This window comes from Rhea americana, unplaced genomic scaffold, assembly GCF_003343005.1.
Source record: "Rhea americana isolate MKP2758 unplaced genomic scaffold, rheAme1 scaffold_62, whole genome shotgun sequence".
Lineage (NCBI taxonomy): Eukaryota > Metazoa > Chordata > Aves > Rheiformes > Rheidae > Rhea > Rhea americana.
In genome coordinates, this window is record NW_028186779.1 from 3,372,445 (window position 1) to 3,389,034 (window position 16,590).

At 38.9% G+C, this 16,590-nt stretch overlaps 1 protein-coding gene across 5 annotated transcripts in view; it reads left to right on the forward strand.

Annotated features, from left to right (window-relative positions):
* The window catches only part of GLI3 (GLI family zinc finger 3), a 213,438-nt gene that overhangs the window by 141,825 nt on the left and 55,023 nt on the right, over nt 1-16,590 (forward strand). For all 5 annotated transcript variants that reach the window (XM_085320224.1, XM_085320223.1, XM_085320225.1 and 2 more), the window contains 2 exons: nt 3,176-3,322; nt 11,267-11,468. In XM_085320224.1, coding sequence (XP_085176350.1) covers nt 3,176-3,322; nt 11,267-11,468 — 349 coding nt within the window. The remainder of the gene's footprint in view (nt 1-3,175; nt 3,323-11,266; nt 11,469-16,590) is intronic.

A 16,590-nucleotide genomic window follows, 5' to 3' on the forward strand; every position in this document is an offset into this window, starting at 1 on the left:
YAGGCAGGAGAGATCTAGTCGTTGCAGTCAGTGGAGCCTTAGAAAATAATTCAGTTTGCCCTAATGTAAGGCACCCACGTTTTGCCATCTGAATCTGGAGCTCAGTCATACTTACAGTGCTGTTAAGATTCATCTGCTACATATTAACAGTTTGGTGTCAATTCAGGCCTATGAAATGTCTTGACTCCAGCTGGCACCTCAGAAAGGCAGTTTTCTTCTATAAGGCCTGTCTCATATCTGCCAGCCTCATGTAGATATCTTGGATGGTCAGGGCCCTCAGATGGTGCTAGACACTTATGTGTGGACAACACAGCTGAGCACGCTCTGTCTTAATGAGTAATTACTCATCCCCAGAGCTTTGGTGGCTRACTAAATACACAGCCTTAGCCTTTCATAAATGCAAGCTAAACTTAGTAGCTTTAACTTCCTTCAGTGAGTTTTAAGCAAATATGTGTTACCTCATGTTTTCTCTAGGCTCACAGCTCATCTGTGATCAGTTACTGCAGCCCAGGTGTTGTGCAGCAATTGATGAATATACAGTAACTTAGCTGTGTGTCCAAAGCCATGGAGATGTTTCAGTAAAACAACTTGCTTATTGAAAAGCTGTTAAATTTGTTCKCTGAACAAATTTAGTAGTAGTTTGTTTTGTATGTCAGTCAGGCATACAATAAAATGACTTTTCTTCAGATGTAGGTTCCTAGGATCAGACCACAATGTCTCACATGTGATGACAGTCTAAACCATGCTTTGGGTGTTATTAGAATGCAAATAATAAGAAAGTGTGATTTAAAGCAGGACATGCATGTAGTGTGCTAGTGGCATAATAGACACATTAAGTTACCATTTGAAATTTGAAGAATTGTAGGTTGTTACTGTTCTTCTGAAAGTCCTAGTGAGATTTCTCTGGTTACCCTAATTGCTTTAGGCCAGTTAGAGAATTAGGTCAATGTACTATTGGGCTCAGTCTGTAGGCTCACAGATCTGGGGATGGCCAGGAGCCAAAACAATCTGTAACATAACTAAGAAAAGTTTCATGTTCACTAAAAGTCTTGCCAGCTATAATTAATGACTGCCACAGCAGCAACAGTGGTGGAATGTGTTGTATCTTACCACTCAACTTTACCAACCGAATGAGTGGCCTGCCTATGGCCAAGGATTCCTCTGAATAACACACAGCCTCAGCGGTAAGATGAAGGACTGAACTCATTGTTTTCGGTATATGTAGAGCAGAGTGCTCACATGAAGCTCACCAGTGCCTGCAAATGCAGGGGCGCATAAGGAAGTTCTCCTCTTGTGCAAAAGCAGGAGCAAAGCTGAACCTACCCCAAAATAAATGGGAAAATTCAGGATTGCCAGCCTTCCTCTAAAGTACTTGTTTCAGTGCAAAGGGAACTGGTTCTCTTCTTCCTGATACAGTCCCTAAGATATCCACTGGTAAATTGAAGTATATGACTACCTTTATTAAATACCTTTTTTTTTTTCCTGATATATTTGGACAGCCCTCCATCCATTCATGTGGACACGTGTATGTTTTTATATGTGTGTTTCTCTCCCTGTATGTATCTATAAAATTCAGTGATTATCACAGCTATACCCTGTTTACCCTTCATTTACTCTTCATGCAATACATCATTTAGTTGGCTAATTTTTTATGTTTGAAGAAGGTAATAAGGAATGGTCTTTAAAGAACACCAGAGCATTTCTCACATATGGAACATTTAGTAATGTAGTTATGTGCTCACTGTGTGTTTTCTGCAGCAGTTCATTTTCAAGTTTTCAGCCAATGTTATTGTTAGTTAACCCAGACACTTATGTCAGAAGGCTTAGGAAGTATTTTAAGTGTGTCTGGAAAGATACGGTGGTTGCCTRTTACCGAAGAACTTTAAAATCGGGGATACGGTATGATGAGTTACTCTTTTTTAAATTTGGATTGTATATTTTTCTTGATGCTTCACAGAAAGTGACAGTGGCTGAAATGGATTATATTTAATTTAGAGGTCAGTTTGTAATCTGGAAAAAAACCTCAACAACTTCTAATTTATCTGAGCTCGGTCTTAATGCCATTCCTGTTCAATGTCCCTTTATATTTTTGAACCTTTCTGAAAGTTTGTTTTTTAAATAATAAAACATATTTTGCATTGTTATATTTAACATTACAACATTAAAAGCACTTTCTTCCATTTTKGGGAGTAAAAATAAAGACTGTGCTTTAGAAATGCTGTTGCTCAATAAACTTGTGGAACAAGTAGAAAGCAGAGAGGAGGACTACTCAACTTCAGGTCACATGGTAACACTGGGTCAGAATCAAGAGTGGAGCCCAATTTGTTTGATAAGTAGCTTTCACACAAGCCTGTGCAATGACCCTCTACCTTCTCTAGCATGTGGAGCCTGCTAAAATGAGATAATATTAAGTTTTCCTGTTTGTCTAGTGTTGCCCAYGAGTTAATGGCACATTTCAAAACTGTAGGGGAACAGAAAGATCACACATTCTTTTTACAGGGAAAGAAGGGCTAACATATATAGAGTTCTTGAGTTAATGAGAGCACATCTCATCAATATACTTATATTTGAATTCTGTGGGATGGAATGGCCATATTCATTGGCTTCAGTCCATCCTCCAAAAAACCTCCCACATGTTGTTCATGTGCAATGGCCGTTTGTCCTGAACATGKGCTTTGTCCTTTTTTAGTCCTAAACTTACACACAAACTGCCATAGTGAGGTGAAAATCTCCTGGTCCTCTGAGCAGAGATTCCAGAAACTTGAATGATTATCAAACTTCAACTTTGTTACCTTAAGAGACTGACTCCTTCACATCAGGGATGAGGTAAATTGGAAGAAAGCTCTAGGAAGGTTTTGCTGCTTTTTATGTGACTAAATAAATCATACTAGTTTCCATTGCTGTCAGCCTGTCACTTTTTGAGTCATTTAATAATAAATATAAAAAAATGAGATCATTGAATTAATTAGTATTTTATACTTTGCTGTTTTTTGAATGGTGTCTTTGCAGTGTCATTGGTCCAAATACGTTGACCGGCAGTAGCATACGGCAGATGTTGAATTACATTAAAAAATAAACAAGCTGTTTTAATAGCCAAAGGAAGCAACGATGTGATAAAACTTTCCTTTTTGTTTATCTTACGTCATTAACAGTGCTTTTTATGTTGTGTTTTTAGCTCCRCATGCTGGCGTCAGTCCAGCTGAATATTATCATCAGATGGCTCTTTTGGCAGGCCAGCGCAGCCCTTATGCAGACATCATTCCTTCAGCTGCCACTGCTGGAGCCGGTGCCCTTCATATGGAATATCTTCATGCCATGGACAGTAAGTGATGTTTTCTAGAAATAAAGCCAGTCCTGCAAAGAGAACCACATGGGTTATTCATGGTCTTGACCAAAAGGCCTGTTGACATTAGTATGGCTCCATGCAGATGAGGACGTGGGAGTAAACATAAGTCTGCTTTGGAGGTTGGAGGGCCTAAGCACTGTTTGCTAGAAGTATAAGGGTTACATTGAGTCTGAAAGTGAACTTYGAAAGAAAGTAGGGAGAGGACATGACTGTTCTGAAAACAGGTTATAAATTTTATTTCTAGCAGGGCTTGAGTGCTTTTGAAAATGTCTTTTTCTATTCACAATCAGTAACTCCCTTTCATCATTAAGATGACTATTCATTATGATGAGTTCTCTGTTAATAAAAGGTTTACATCCATTTTTCCAATAGGAAAGTATGTTCCCCTCCCCCCCTCTGTAATAGTAGTAGTACAAATAATTGTTCTTCCATTGGCATTTTCAGAGAGTGCTGGATATGTTTACAAACTGTGTGTCATAGACTTGGATAGACTTTGAGATTGCTTCTGACTAAGGTGAAGCAGGGTGCCAAATTCACAAGGATCCTGACTCAGATTTCCCTAATACTAAGAGCTTCCCTTGCCCACATTTTCTTTCTTTACAGATCTTTCAGACCTGCCATCTTTGTCTCCCTTCCTCTATTTAAGGAGCAATAGAGAGCACTCTGTGCCAAACTGCTCACTGCTGCTTCTTTTAATCAGCCAAAAGGCGTTATGCAAAGCACTCCCTTCTAGTCAGAAGATGCTAACATGCTCTTTGGGATGCTCTTGGTTTTCTCTAACAAGGGAAATGAAATGTGGTGGCAAGAAGTCAAGCACTCTTGACTCTTGCTTGGTAGTACAGAGCAATGCAACAGCATTAGACCACCTTTTTGTTCCACAGCTTTTTAAAATCCTTGTTAGCGTGCAGTATCTTCTAGACTGCATCCCACCATTGGCAGTGTGCCATAGCTGCTGATCCCAGGGAGTTGACATAAAGTGTAGGAGGTGGAAGGTTCACCTCCAGAGCACATGGGAGTGTAGATAGCTACTCCTGGAGACTGCGTGTTTGTGAGTGTGAAATAGCTGACTGACCAACAATCTCTACAAGAATCAGGCAAGACAGATAGTTTTGGAACTGGGCAGGCAAACTATTTTCATTCAGTTTGCTTGTTCTAAAGGATTTTTTTTAACTCAGTTTCTGTCACCAGTCACCTATTGCTCTGGTAGTGTATAGAGGGATTTTATATTAAGGCAAAATACCTTGAGCCCACTTGAAAGAACATAGTGAATCCAAACAGATAGTATGAACTTAAAGCAACAATTACTGTGCAGGCTTCAGTGCTTGTAAGCTTAACAATATGATACTCATTTGGATTTTGAGAGGAATAGGAAGACAGGAGGTACACTGATGTTAATGCATTTGGTGCATATTAATAATATCTTACAGAATGGAAACTCTGTTACGGTTAGTTCAGCTAATGTAAGTCTAATGCTGTGTTCCAGCTGCAAGGACAAATCCTCAGCTTGTGTAAATGGTCATGACTCCATTGAAGTAATGGGATATTTTATACTTGGGAAGTTTCTCTTGAGAGAGAGTATCAGAATGCTTATAGGTAGCAGTTCCAAAACACATGCTTAGATGCAGACTTGACTGWATGGGCCTATTCAGCCTGTAAGAAGACAAATATCCAGATGTATTCTAGAAGACCTAAGAAAAACAGAAAACCTGACAGTACTCATACAAATAACAATATCTGCATAAAGGAACTCCATGTGTGAGTAAAGAACTGTGTATGCTACAATCCATAAAGAATTACAGCTTTGGTATCCAAAGCACATTATCACTTCTTATTTAAAGGGAAGCGTGTTGACCTTTGCCCRTAACTTCAGCCCATTCACAAAATGTACCTAAATATTATCTCTAATAAGGATATTTGTCAGCTGCTTTAGCTGCCAGATTTTTGAAAGGTACTCTTTTATTTGTTTTGTGTTTGTTTTTTAAAATTAAGATCACACGTTTGAGATTCATTATAGCAGCAACTTTTCAATTAGAGATTATTTCAGAATTAAAGAGAAAAAATGTGTAGCAGTATTATGCAAATTGGTTATTTTTAAACAGTAAATAGTGAATTAAAATAAGAGTGAATCCTGGTAAGGTCATTCAKCTCACCTTCTATATTTGATGAGAATGTGTTTAGTCAGGCAATAGCTGCTTTTATCTAAACAGAGTATGAAGTTACCCTTTTACTTTGTAAAAACTAATTAAAACTATCTTAACTTGCATGGGTATACAGTAAATTAATTGTCATTAAGTAGGAATCTGAATGTCCTATCATTCATCATGCTAAAGAAAACCCCTTTCTTCTTTGTCAGAATTTTAGATTAGAGAAGAGAACAAAACAATTAGCAGGAAGACAATATTAAGGGTATTTTTTTAACAGTAAGAAYGCCCGTGCTTGCATTTAATAGCTATGTAGAGTGATCAGTGCAAAGCAATGTCATTTGTTTGGAGCTCTCTTCTTAAGGGTCTGTATAGTGATCTTAAAAGTACTCTTTCACCTTTACCCAGTCTCGTCAACGGAAACAGAATAGAGATTGGTAGTTTCCCTCATTATTTACTATCACATTCTGAGCAGGTTGACTCAACTCACTCAAAGGCTGCAGCTCATTTATTCCACACAACAGCCAAATAGGTACAGTCAAGACATTGTTCCTTTTTTGTGAAACAAGTCTGTCTCCTAATTGTATGTTTATACAGCATCTAGCACAGTAGTTTGGCTCTCATAGTACAAATAATAATTCCAACAGCAGCATGCGTAGGGTACAAAAGTATGTATTATGTACAGTCCGTGGCCTGTGGATAGGAGGAGAGTTAATCAGGATGTTAAACTTCTTGAAACTCTGAACTTCACTTTCTGTGAACTTTCTGATATGTCATGAAAAAATAAGGCCAAGATTATGCATTCTTGATGTCTTGCTTACTCATCCTCACCTATATGRTATGAAAAGTGAACCAGAATTTTCTTTGCCGCTATTTCTGTGGGTTTGGCCAAAATCCCTGACCAAGTCTTCTCATTTTCTTGCTTCATCTTGAACAGTCAAATATGCTACTTTTAGCATCAAAATGACTAGGAGAATAAGTGGGGAAAGTATTGGCAGTACCACAGCAGCAACAAATGAGATTCATTGTTATGACTGGAAAGATAACTGTATGCCAAAACTGTCTAGCCTTTAGGTTTGAATTCTGCATTTTTCACTCAGGGAATATGCTTTACTTTGTTTTTAAACAGTACCTACTAGTACAAGGCAGACACGATCCTTAAGATTTCAAGACTGTTTCACCCTAAAGGTATTAATAGCCTCAGTCTGATTAACTTTTGCCTATGCTCACTCCAAATGGGAATTTCTTTCTTTTTTCAAAAGCCATTTTGTGCTGCCCTAGCTCTTTTTTCTGTTGGGGATGCTGGAAGCAGCTCTGTTGACACAAAGCTTCTGGGCTGCCTGAAGAGTTGAGCTAGTATAAGAAGTTTTGAAAGATCTTGCTCTGTAAGGCTTACTGGATTTGGGGTTTGTGCTTTTGATTCTGATTTTCAAGTACAAGTGAAGAGTGAGTGTGGAATGGTGGAGCTGTTCCTTCTCCTTTCATATTGATGAGAGACCTACCGTTTTGGAAATTAAGATAATTAAGGACAAACTTTCAGGGAGTGAAAGCAAAATTCTCTACACATCTGTAAGCTGAAACCAGAAGGTTTCAGAAAGCTTTAATTAAAAAAAGAATCAAACTTACATGTTCACAGCCTTCAACAAAAACTAATGCCTTAGACAGGTTTGAAAAAAGTTTGATTTAAAGGAATGGAATAAATGATACATGTCTGAAAATTGCCTTATAAATGATTAAGCAATGCTAAAAACTTCAACTCAGAAATCAAATTCATGGGCAAATTTGCTTTATGGCATATTCCATTTTTGAAATTTATGATGAAGATAGATATCTGTTATTTTAGAATTGAGCTTCAGCCCAGGAATAAGATCTTTGCTTCTGACACTTCCTGGAATTTTTGCCTGAACACTTAGGTCTTTACTGTCACCCTTGATATTTTTTACTGTAATATCTGCTCTAAAAAGATGACATTCCCTAAACAAGCTTTCAATGCCAGCTTCCAWTTGCATGCTTTGCCAAAGCTGGTATTTTTTTCAGCRCTTACACAAAGGTAAACGATTTTTTTTAATGAATCACTGATTCTGCRTTTTTTTGTTTTCAAATATTTGTGTGGAATGCAGTGCTTGTATGGGAGAATAGTATGAGCAGATAAACATGTCAAATTGCTAAATAAATATTGAAGTGTTTGTGTTTAAAATAAATGACAAGTTTATTTTAGCAATCAGTGATGCTTACAAGTTGTGATCTATTTCTTTTTATAGTAATAGACTAACTAAGAAGGGTGTTATACTAAATGAATAGTTTAGAAAACAGTCTGCAACATAATGAATGGTCATCTCATGTTCAAGACTTTTTAAGAATGTAAAACCTAATTAAACCATGAAGGTCTRAAAAAACAGTAATTCCATTTAATTGTATTTTCAGTTTTGAAAGTCTCGGCCTCCCTTGAAGCGAATCCCCCTCTTCCATTGTCAAATTCTGTAGAGCTCTAGCTTGGCCTTAGCTGTCAGCTCCCGCTGTGAACCAGAAATGTTCCATTTACACAGGGAACGGTTAGCCCTTGGGAAATTGGCCCCGTCCCAGGTAGATGGAGGGGACTGACTAATTCCCAGACCTAGGTGGGGCCAGAAATGTGTACTGCCTCAAGGAGGAGARCGAGCCTGGGACTGCTGAATGGTGTGGCAAAAGCCTAGATTCTGTGCAGTAAATTCACTCTGCTCTTCCTTTCGCAGCTGGAAAGAATCTCTCTCTTCATTGCTGGCCACAAATCTCATGCGTCTCCAGCAGAGTAGGCGACAGGGATGCCCTGGCACAGGGCCCGGAGTGGCTCTGTGCTGAAGAGCAGGCTGACTGCTGACAGCAGTTGCGAGGGAAAGGGGAGGTTTAATGAGCATTTGGTGGAGAGAGGCCTCTTACAAGAGCCGTAGCGTGACTTAGGCAAGGAATAAAGGAGACAGGCTCGGTTCAGAAAGGGGAGGGAGAAAGAGGGGAGTTGTTGCCATTTCTGGGAATCTGCAGGGCACCACAGTGAGTATAAATTGTGCTCTGTGTGATTTGTTGAAGGTGATCTCTTCAAGATCCTAAGAGCTTCATACGGTTGTCAGTAATACTTGCTCGGTCTTCTCTGAGAAACAGGCTAAAGAACTGACATGTCCAGTTAGGTAGTTCTGACGCTGAAAATAAATGGTGTCTGATCACAGAAGAAGCAAAACGCAAGTGTTGCCTCCTGATTTTATTGCGCAGTCTAGCTTCAAGTGAGAGGTGTGTTCCAGTGATGTTCAGATGTTAGTGTTCTTATTAACTGCTCCAATTTTGGATCAAATCCCTGCACCACTCTCTAATTCACATCAATAGCCATTAGTCTGTGTTTAGCAGGAGATACTACTTAAAACCAAATAAGTGGCAAATCCTTTGCAGGAATTCAGAATTCAGTAAGAAGTAATTTTTCACAAGTATTTATCCTGCAAATCATACCCGAAGCTGTTCAGCCACTACTGTCAGTAATGCACAATGACTCTCAGCTGTAAATTCAGAGATTTAATTAGGCTATGCTTATCAAAAGGAAGGGAACTGTGCTTGTCCCATTCTGAGCGTACCTGCTGCCTTTTTGCTAACGTGATGAGGTCTGTTCCTATCAGTCTGAGGAAAATAGAAGATTCATAGTTATGTTCACATGACTGCAAACTGTACCTGTCATATSTAGCACACCAGAAGGATGATTAGTAATAACAAATCATACTATGGTAACAGTGTTTAAATAACATCTCATTTTGCTGGTCAGCCAATGTCTAGGAGGTTGTCTTTGTCCTGCTCGCTTGCTGCTTAACCAGGAACACCTGTACTTCAGCTAGCCCCTTGTAAAACAGTGATATTAGAGTTTATTCACTCGTAAGTAAGTGCTTAAGTCATATCCTCAGCTGAGGTAAATTACATTACTGCTGACTTCAGTGGAGTTGTTCTAATTTACATTGGCTGAGCATACAGTAGATGAGAGTTGTGGATGAAAGATGTAAATGCAAAGCATTACTTTTGTTTGTTTTACCACGACATGGATCTTGTATTTCTCTACATTGCAGCTTTTTGTAGCTGCTGATCAATATTGGTTTTTATTTTAGCATAAATAAAACATCTCAGCCATTGAAAGTTACAAAGGTCAGCGCTAATAAAATATCAGGAAGGCATAGTACAATAGCAAGCTCATAAAAAAGGAGGTTAAAAAGATTACATAAAATAATGTGTAGTAGCTTAAGGAGGGAATAAATGGCTATGCTTAAGTTTTAAATGATGAATCAAGTTTGTGAATACTTACTGAAAGACTGAAGCAGCGTGAACTAAGACCTGTTGCGGAGACAGAGCACAAAGGGAAAAAGTGTGTTATCCAGATACCAAAGAGAATTGACATCCATGTTGGCATTTGAGGCAAAACTAAGCACAAATTGGGAAAAGGACTATAAACAGAGATCTGATCACACAGTCATAGCAGCAATAAAGTGGCTTTTAATAAGCTTTTAATACTAGATAAAAATCAGGATAACATACGTGGAAAGAAGGGCAACCTACTCAGATGCGAAAGGAAAATACAATGGAAGACTCTAATCCAGCTGCATCTTTAAGAGTAGTCTAATTGGAGACAGTTGGCCCACTCCCTTGGTTAAATTATACACATAAGCTTAAATATCTTACTGAAAAATGGTCTTGGGCACCAAGAGRCAAGCAAGAGTAAAGGAGGCCTCATAAATGGAGGCCCTCTGTTGTTAATTATTAGCAAGCTACAGAGAATGTCAAGGAATGTGAAAAATGTAGCTATAAAGTAGGCATTAAACCTGCATGGCACTGGCTGTCAGGATTGCTAAAATTCAGTCCTTTACTGCAGGTTAAAGGGATTAAGAAGGTAGAAGCAGCACTGTTCTAAAGGAAGTAGTTCAGTACATGGTGGGGAAGCTAACTCACTCTTTTTCAGTCTCAGGTGATGTATCTTCCATTAGGACTGCAAACAGTTGGGATGACACGGTAAAATAAACCAGAACAGGTAGAGATTTTCAAAACAGCATAAAGGATTTAGCTATGTATTATGCATTTATTTAAATGGTAGCTGTATGGTTGCCTCCTCTTTRTTGCTTTGAAAAGATTAATCTCTGGTTTTAAAGAAATTTGACAATAATAGGCCTCAGTACACTGTGACACAAGAATTTCATGGGATACTTGATAAAGTCAAATAAAGCCTGCTGTTTCTTAGTCCAGTGGTGTCAAATTAATGACTTCTGGTGATAAAACTGGCCTTTATCACATTTTTTAGTTTTKCATCAAATATTGCTCAGGCAGAATTATGATCCACAAAGGAAAAGCTGGGTCTTCACTATAATACACTATGTTTTAGAAGTTTAGTTTTTGGCTCTGTGCATTAAAATGATACAGATTTGAGTTTGGTGGTAGCCCATAGCTGAACCACTGTCTCATTTCTTGTGGTTGAATTAATGATGTGAATGTCTAAGAACACATCAGATTCATAAGTTATGAGAAATGAGAAGGATAACTCATAAAAGTCTTTTCCTTTTGTTTAGCAATTTATCATTTTGCTTGCACATTAATAAACAGAGCTCCCCTGAGGTAAGCCGCRGGAAGATAGATTTTTCATACTAATTTTCCTCAGTCTTAGCCAAGTGGAGAGAGTGGGCTTATCGAAGCATGTTGATGTCTTGTGACTCCTTCTACCCATCACTGATAAAAAGTAAATGCGATTAAGTACCCTGGTGGATAATTATTTGTGTTTACATAACAGGCGCCAGGTTTCCGAGTCCAAGATTGTCAGCTAGACCAAGCAGAAAGCGTACGTTGTCCATATCGCCCCTGTCTGATCACAGCTTTGACCTTCAGACCATGATACGGACATCTCCAAATTCCTTGGTCACAATTCTCAATAATTCTCGTAGCAGTTCATCAGCCAGTGGTTCTTATGGCCATTTATCTGCAAGTGCAATAAGGTAAGAATAGCATTTGCTACCTTTATTGTATCTTCATTTATGTGATACACATCTCAGTGGATGTGCACACACATGCAGAAATATGCATGCATACCTACATGTTTAAGTARCTGTTTTGTTTATATGTGTAGTTTGCAATTTCTTTAATATATGTTTTCACTGGAGCTTAATTTAAAGTACAAAACAATTTTTTTATTGCTCAGAAAATAACCAAATGGGGATTTTTGCCATAGTGTTATCTACTGGAGGCAATACCCCATATAACCAACAATAGCACTGTGTGTATGTCTGTACATTTGGTCCATAGAGACAACAGACTGTGAAATATTCCTACGTTGCAGTGATCAGAGAGTAAAGCACAGCTACTTGGTGTTGTTCAATTAAAATACTTGATCTAGAACCTCTTGATACCCATCTTAGACTATTTTTTAATATTCTAGTTTTTGTGTTGAAAGATGAGACTTTCTATGGCTAAACTACCTTTCTTTCTACCAAAGAAGTACTGGTATTTCCCAGTACCATCAGAAATGCTGGGAATTTCATTTGGCCACTTCACTTACACATGCAGCAAAATAGTCAAAAATGGCAGGAGAGCGGAGTAATGAAGGAAKAGGTAAGGAGAACTTGCACAAGAAAAGGAAGCAAACAGAGCATAGGAAGAGGGAATAAAAGCAAGAGTACTGTACAAAGGGAATGGAAGAAAAAATGGAGACGCAACCGCTGAAAAACATGTTTGTGTGTCATGACTGTATGTTAACTGGGTAAAGTTCTTTTGGTATTCAAAGAAGAAGTCCATTGCTCCAAAGTCTTAGAAAATACTGATTTTTCATTTATGGCACTCAAACAAAGAATGTTGCTGGTCCCTGGCTTAAAAGCAGCCTCTACCTTCAATTTTCAGTGAGGGAAAGGAGCAAGTCCCCACAGCAATTTCTTGAGATCTAAAAGACCCATTTCTTTGGCAAGGCTCGAACATGCCTTTCCAGCAAAAATGACATACTTAAAACTTCAAAAACTGGCTGTAGGGATTTGCACTTTTGGAGAAAATGGGGCCTGCAAGTGGTGTGTTAGAAACCACGAGCCTGCCAAGCTTTGAAAGTGACAGCACTGTAAATATTTGGTATTAGCACAAGTGCTGTTGGGTTTTTTAAGCTCTTCTTTTTAAATAGTTGTATTTCATAGCTCTGATGCACTTGAATAGATGTATAGTATTTCACAGGTATGATATCATAGCTCTGCAATACAACTCTACAGTCCACGTAACTGCAGTTCCAATTACCAAGCACCGTAACTTCAGAATATGATTTATATCAAGAGCTGGCAGCCGTTTTGGACCACATCTGTTAAATATATGTACTATAGAGGTGTACTGTCCCCACTATCATTAAGATGGGATGGCACTTCAATTACTAACCTCCTTTTCCATTGCTTATAACTTTGTTGAAGCAAATAGGGCGTGAAAGTTGGCATATTTAGGCTCTACACTGAAGTAAGTCTTCCTTCCTTTGTGCTCTCCCCCCAAAACTGGAAATAAGGCCACCCCTGCAAAATCACTGTCAGATTAATAGTTTTGTTGAGTACAACTGTGAACTGGAATGAGTTATCCACAGAGATTAAGTGAGAGTCCTAATGATTGGTACCGTGAGTCTTGTGAACTGGTGACACCGAAGAGAAAAATTTGTGAGAGTGTGCCTATGGTTGGCTGAAGCTTTCAGCACTTCCTGTTGATACTTTCCAGGCATGCATAATCCAAAATTTTACACCATTTTGAATTAATCACTTTTTCTTTTCGATAAGAGTGTGCATTTTCAACATCAAAAGTAGGAACCATATAATTTCATTCTTCCCAATGGAAAGGAGAGGAAGGAAGGGAGCTCTTGAAATCCTATAATACGTTAAAGAGCACATTTCTAGATCTTTTTTCAAACTTTGCAACTCACCTCTGCCCTTTAACTTCTCCCATGTGAACCTGTTTATAAAAGAATTACACCAAAATAAATAGTGACATAAGATATTCGACCCAAGCTACATTTCATTACTCTAATAAATTCCAAGACTAAATAGCAACAGGACTATCAGTGAAACTTAATTTATTGCAATTCACTGTCTTGTAAGTAACGTATTTAGCACAAGCGCTGCTGAGCTGGATCAAACCGTTGATTCATCCTGTTTAATATCCTGTCTGCAGCAGTGATCAAAATGAAGAAAAAACTTTTCCTAATGTAAACTCCCAGCTTCTGGAAACTTGCACTTAAATCTCATAGGAGTTGCTGTAAGAAAGAGTTAGAGTTTGGCAGGCCAGTACATAGAGTTCCCAGATAGAAAGGAGTTTGTGTTTTAGGCAGTCAGTAGCATTATCCATGCTTAATATTATACAGTCTTTCTTTTTTAAGATCTTGTTTCCAATAACTTAGCCCCAGTAGTTTACACTCGGCAACATTTTTTCATGGCAGATACCTATTTAAGGCTGAATATTTCTGAAAAKCATCAGCAAAGTTACTCATTTCTCAGAATAAAGTTAGGGAGAAACAGACTTTTCCATACAAAGTGGAAGAACACTTGCTACCATTTCATTCAGAAGCTAAAATTTGCCAGGGATATTACCTGGGTGCCATAGATGTGATCTTTGGGGTTCTTGAGAAACTACACCATTTAGCCAAGTGATAAGCCCTTAGGAGGTTTCTGTTAGCATGTACTGAATAGAATTCCTAAGGATTCAGCAGGTCTGGAGATTTTATCCATACTGAGCATGTTCTGATCGAAGACCCACAGACAGTTAGGAGGACCTTGCTCTGCAGCAGTTGCTGTAGCTAATCTGGTGCCTTCCTGGGAAGCTTGTGGAGGCAAAGCTAACTGTCCAGCCATAACAGCCTTCCATGAATGTGAAGAAAAAAGCAGCCTTCAGAAGAGGGAGGAGCCATACCAGGGGCCATCCTGATTAAGCAAGTGGCAAAATACGGTTTTATATAACACAAAATAAGGCTGCACTAGAAGAGATTCAAAGCTACAAACTGAAGTATTCAGATATCAGGCATTAACAAGAATGAAGGTACTGCCCTCTTGTGATTGTGCTTTGATACCATCTTTAATTTTAGGGTTGCATGGTATGTTTTCACTGGATCCTTATCTGCTTCAATGCACAGGCTGAACATCCTCTCAGGATCAGTCATAGCTTGAGGACCCTGTCTCACCTGACCCAGGCAACTGTGAAAAGAGGAGAAAGCCTCCTATCTGCTTGACTGCTGTCTGAGAACAGACCCTGTTCTTGCCACAGGATCCCAGTGTAATGCTGGGCAAGCTGAACTAGTCAGAAGTGTCCAGTAGGTGCATGCAGAGGTCCATTTGCAGAGGAGTTGAGTGCTTACAGCTATGACTTCAAGCTGCTGACAGTTGTTTTCACATTTCATGTGCTATGCCTTGTTAATTAGCCCAGGAGATCAGGCCTCTATCTCTGAAATCAGGCAACTGCCATGAATGGAATTTTTTACCTTTAGTCTTTGGTTCACATGCCTATGCAAAAGAAGAAAGTTCTCCTCCTTCACCTCAGAGGGAGGCTGAGAGCATTAATGTTTTGGAGAGCACTTAGAATCTACAGTGATGAGCAGACTGGAGAAACTCAGGAGGGTATCAGTAATTACATATTCAGAGAAGATTTAAATACAGTGGAAGGAAAGCCCGTGGGCAATTCTCTGGACAAAGAGAAGAAAAATATCAGACTCTCTCACTAAACAGTATTGTCCATCCTGTGCACTGAATGAGGTATAAATTCTACATTTCTGRCATGCTTGATTTTCAAGTCTCAATGCTCTTTTAACCTATTTTTAGGAGTGTTGCTTGTATTAAGAAAGAGTCTCTAGGATTTGATTTTCTTGGCTAAAAAATAAATGCTTTAGCTAAAATATTACATTCCCTGTTTCATAAAGCTTTTCAGCGTAGGGCCCTCTGTATGAGAACTGTGGGAWGTTGAGGATGAAGTCAAATGAAAGGAGCCACATGTAGCTCTGTCTTTGAACAGAGCCAAGCACAAAGGGGTTCTGGTCCTCAGCACGGGCACGACTGTGGTTTGAATAATAAATAATAATACTTTAGCACAATCCAGATAGGGCTTGGCTTGGCGGGTGCTTTGTCATTGTCAGCTGGCAGCGTAATACTGTATCCTGACTACTGGCTGAGTACTTGAAAAGAAGATGTTGCTCCTGCTGACAGCTAATAGTGGATCTCCTTTAGCACACCAGGTAGAGCTTCTACTTTGTGCATTTAAAAACACCTGGTTGAGGTCTCAGCTGGGAAAGATTATGCAGAAAGGAGGCATATGAAATAGCATCAAATGAGGATAATCCTTCATTTGACATTTACTCATTTGGTTACCTGCCTCAGTCCTGCAGTGCAGCACCCCTGCTATTAATCTTTTGTCAGGATGTACTTATATGTTATATCTTCTACCTGTGACAATTATTAGACTTTGCACTTCACTAGCACTTCTTCTTGAGAGGCAAATGGCCTAGAGTGAGTATAGAGGGGGTAATCACTTCCCATGATACTAAAGGTACCAATTTAAATCTTTTACAAAGATTAGCTGGTCCTTAGTAAAGAGAAGAGGTTGGGAATTCATATTATGTGATACGAAAACCAGAACCTCTGTATTTTTCCAGTACCTTAACAGCACTACAATACAAAACTACAAAATAAATTTTCAGAATTTAAGCCAGATTTTATTGTTAGCTGCTAAGTGTTAAATCAGAAGTTCAACCTACTACAAGAAATTTTCTTTGGATCTAGGCAGGCATAACTGAGCATACACCTTGCCCATCTTGGTCATGTTACAATTGACATGTTGGACATGTTAAAATTGAGTTTCATGTGAGCTTGAGAGCCCTTTGAGATGTATTCCAAGGTTTGAAAGAAACTAGGAAAGCATAGCAGCACCTTCCCCCCGCCCCCTTACTTGCTTCCCTGATGTCATTAGAACAGGGAAGTGAATTCATAGAATCATAGAACTGGTAAGGTTGGAAGGGACCTCTRGAGATCATCTAGTCCAACCCTCAAATGAGTGGCCCATATGGGGATTGAACCCGTGACCTTGGCATTTTTAGCACCACACTCTAACCAACTGAGCTAAACCTAA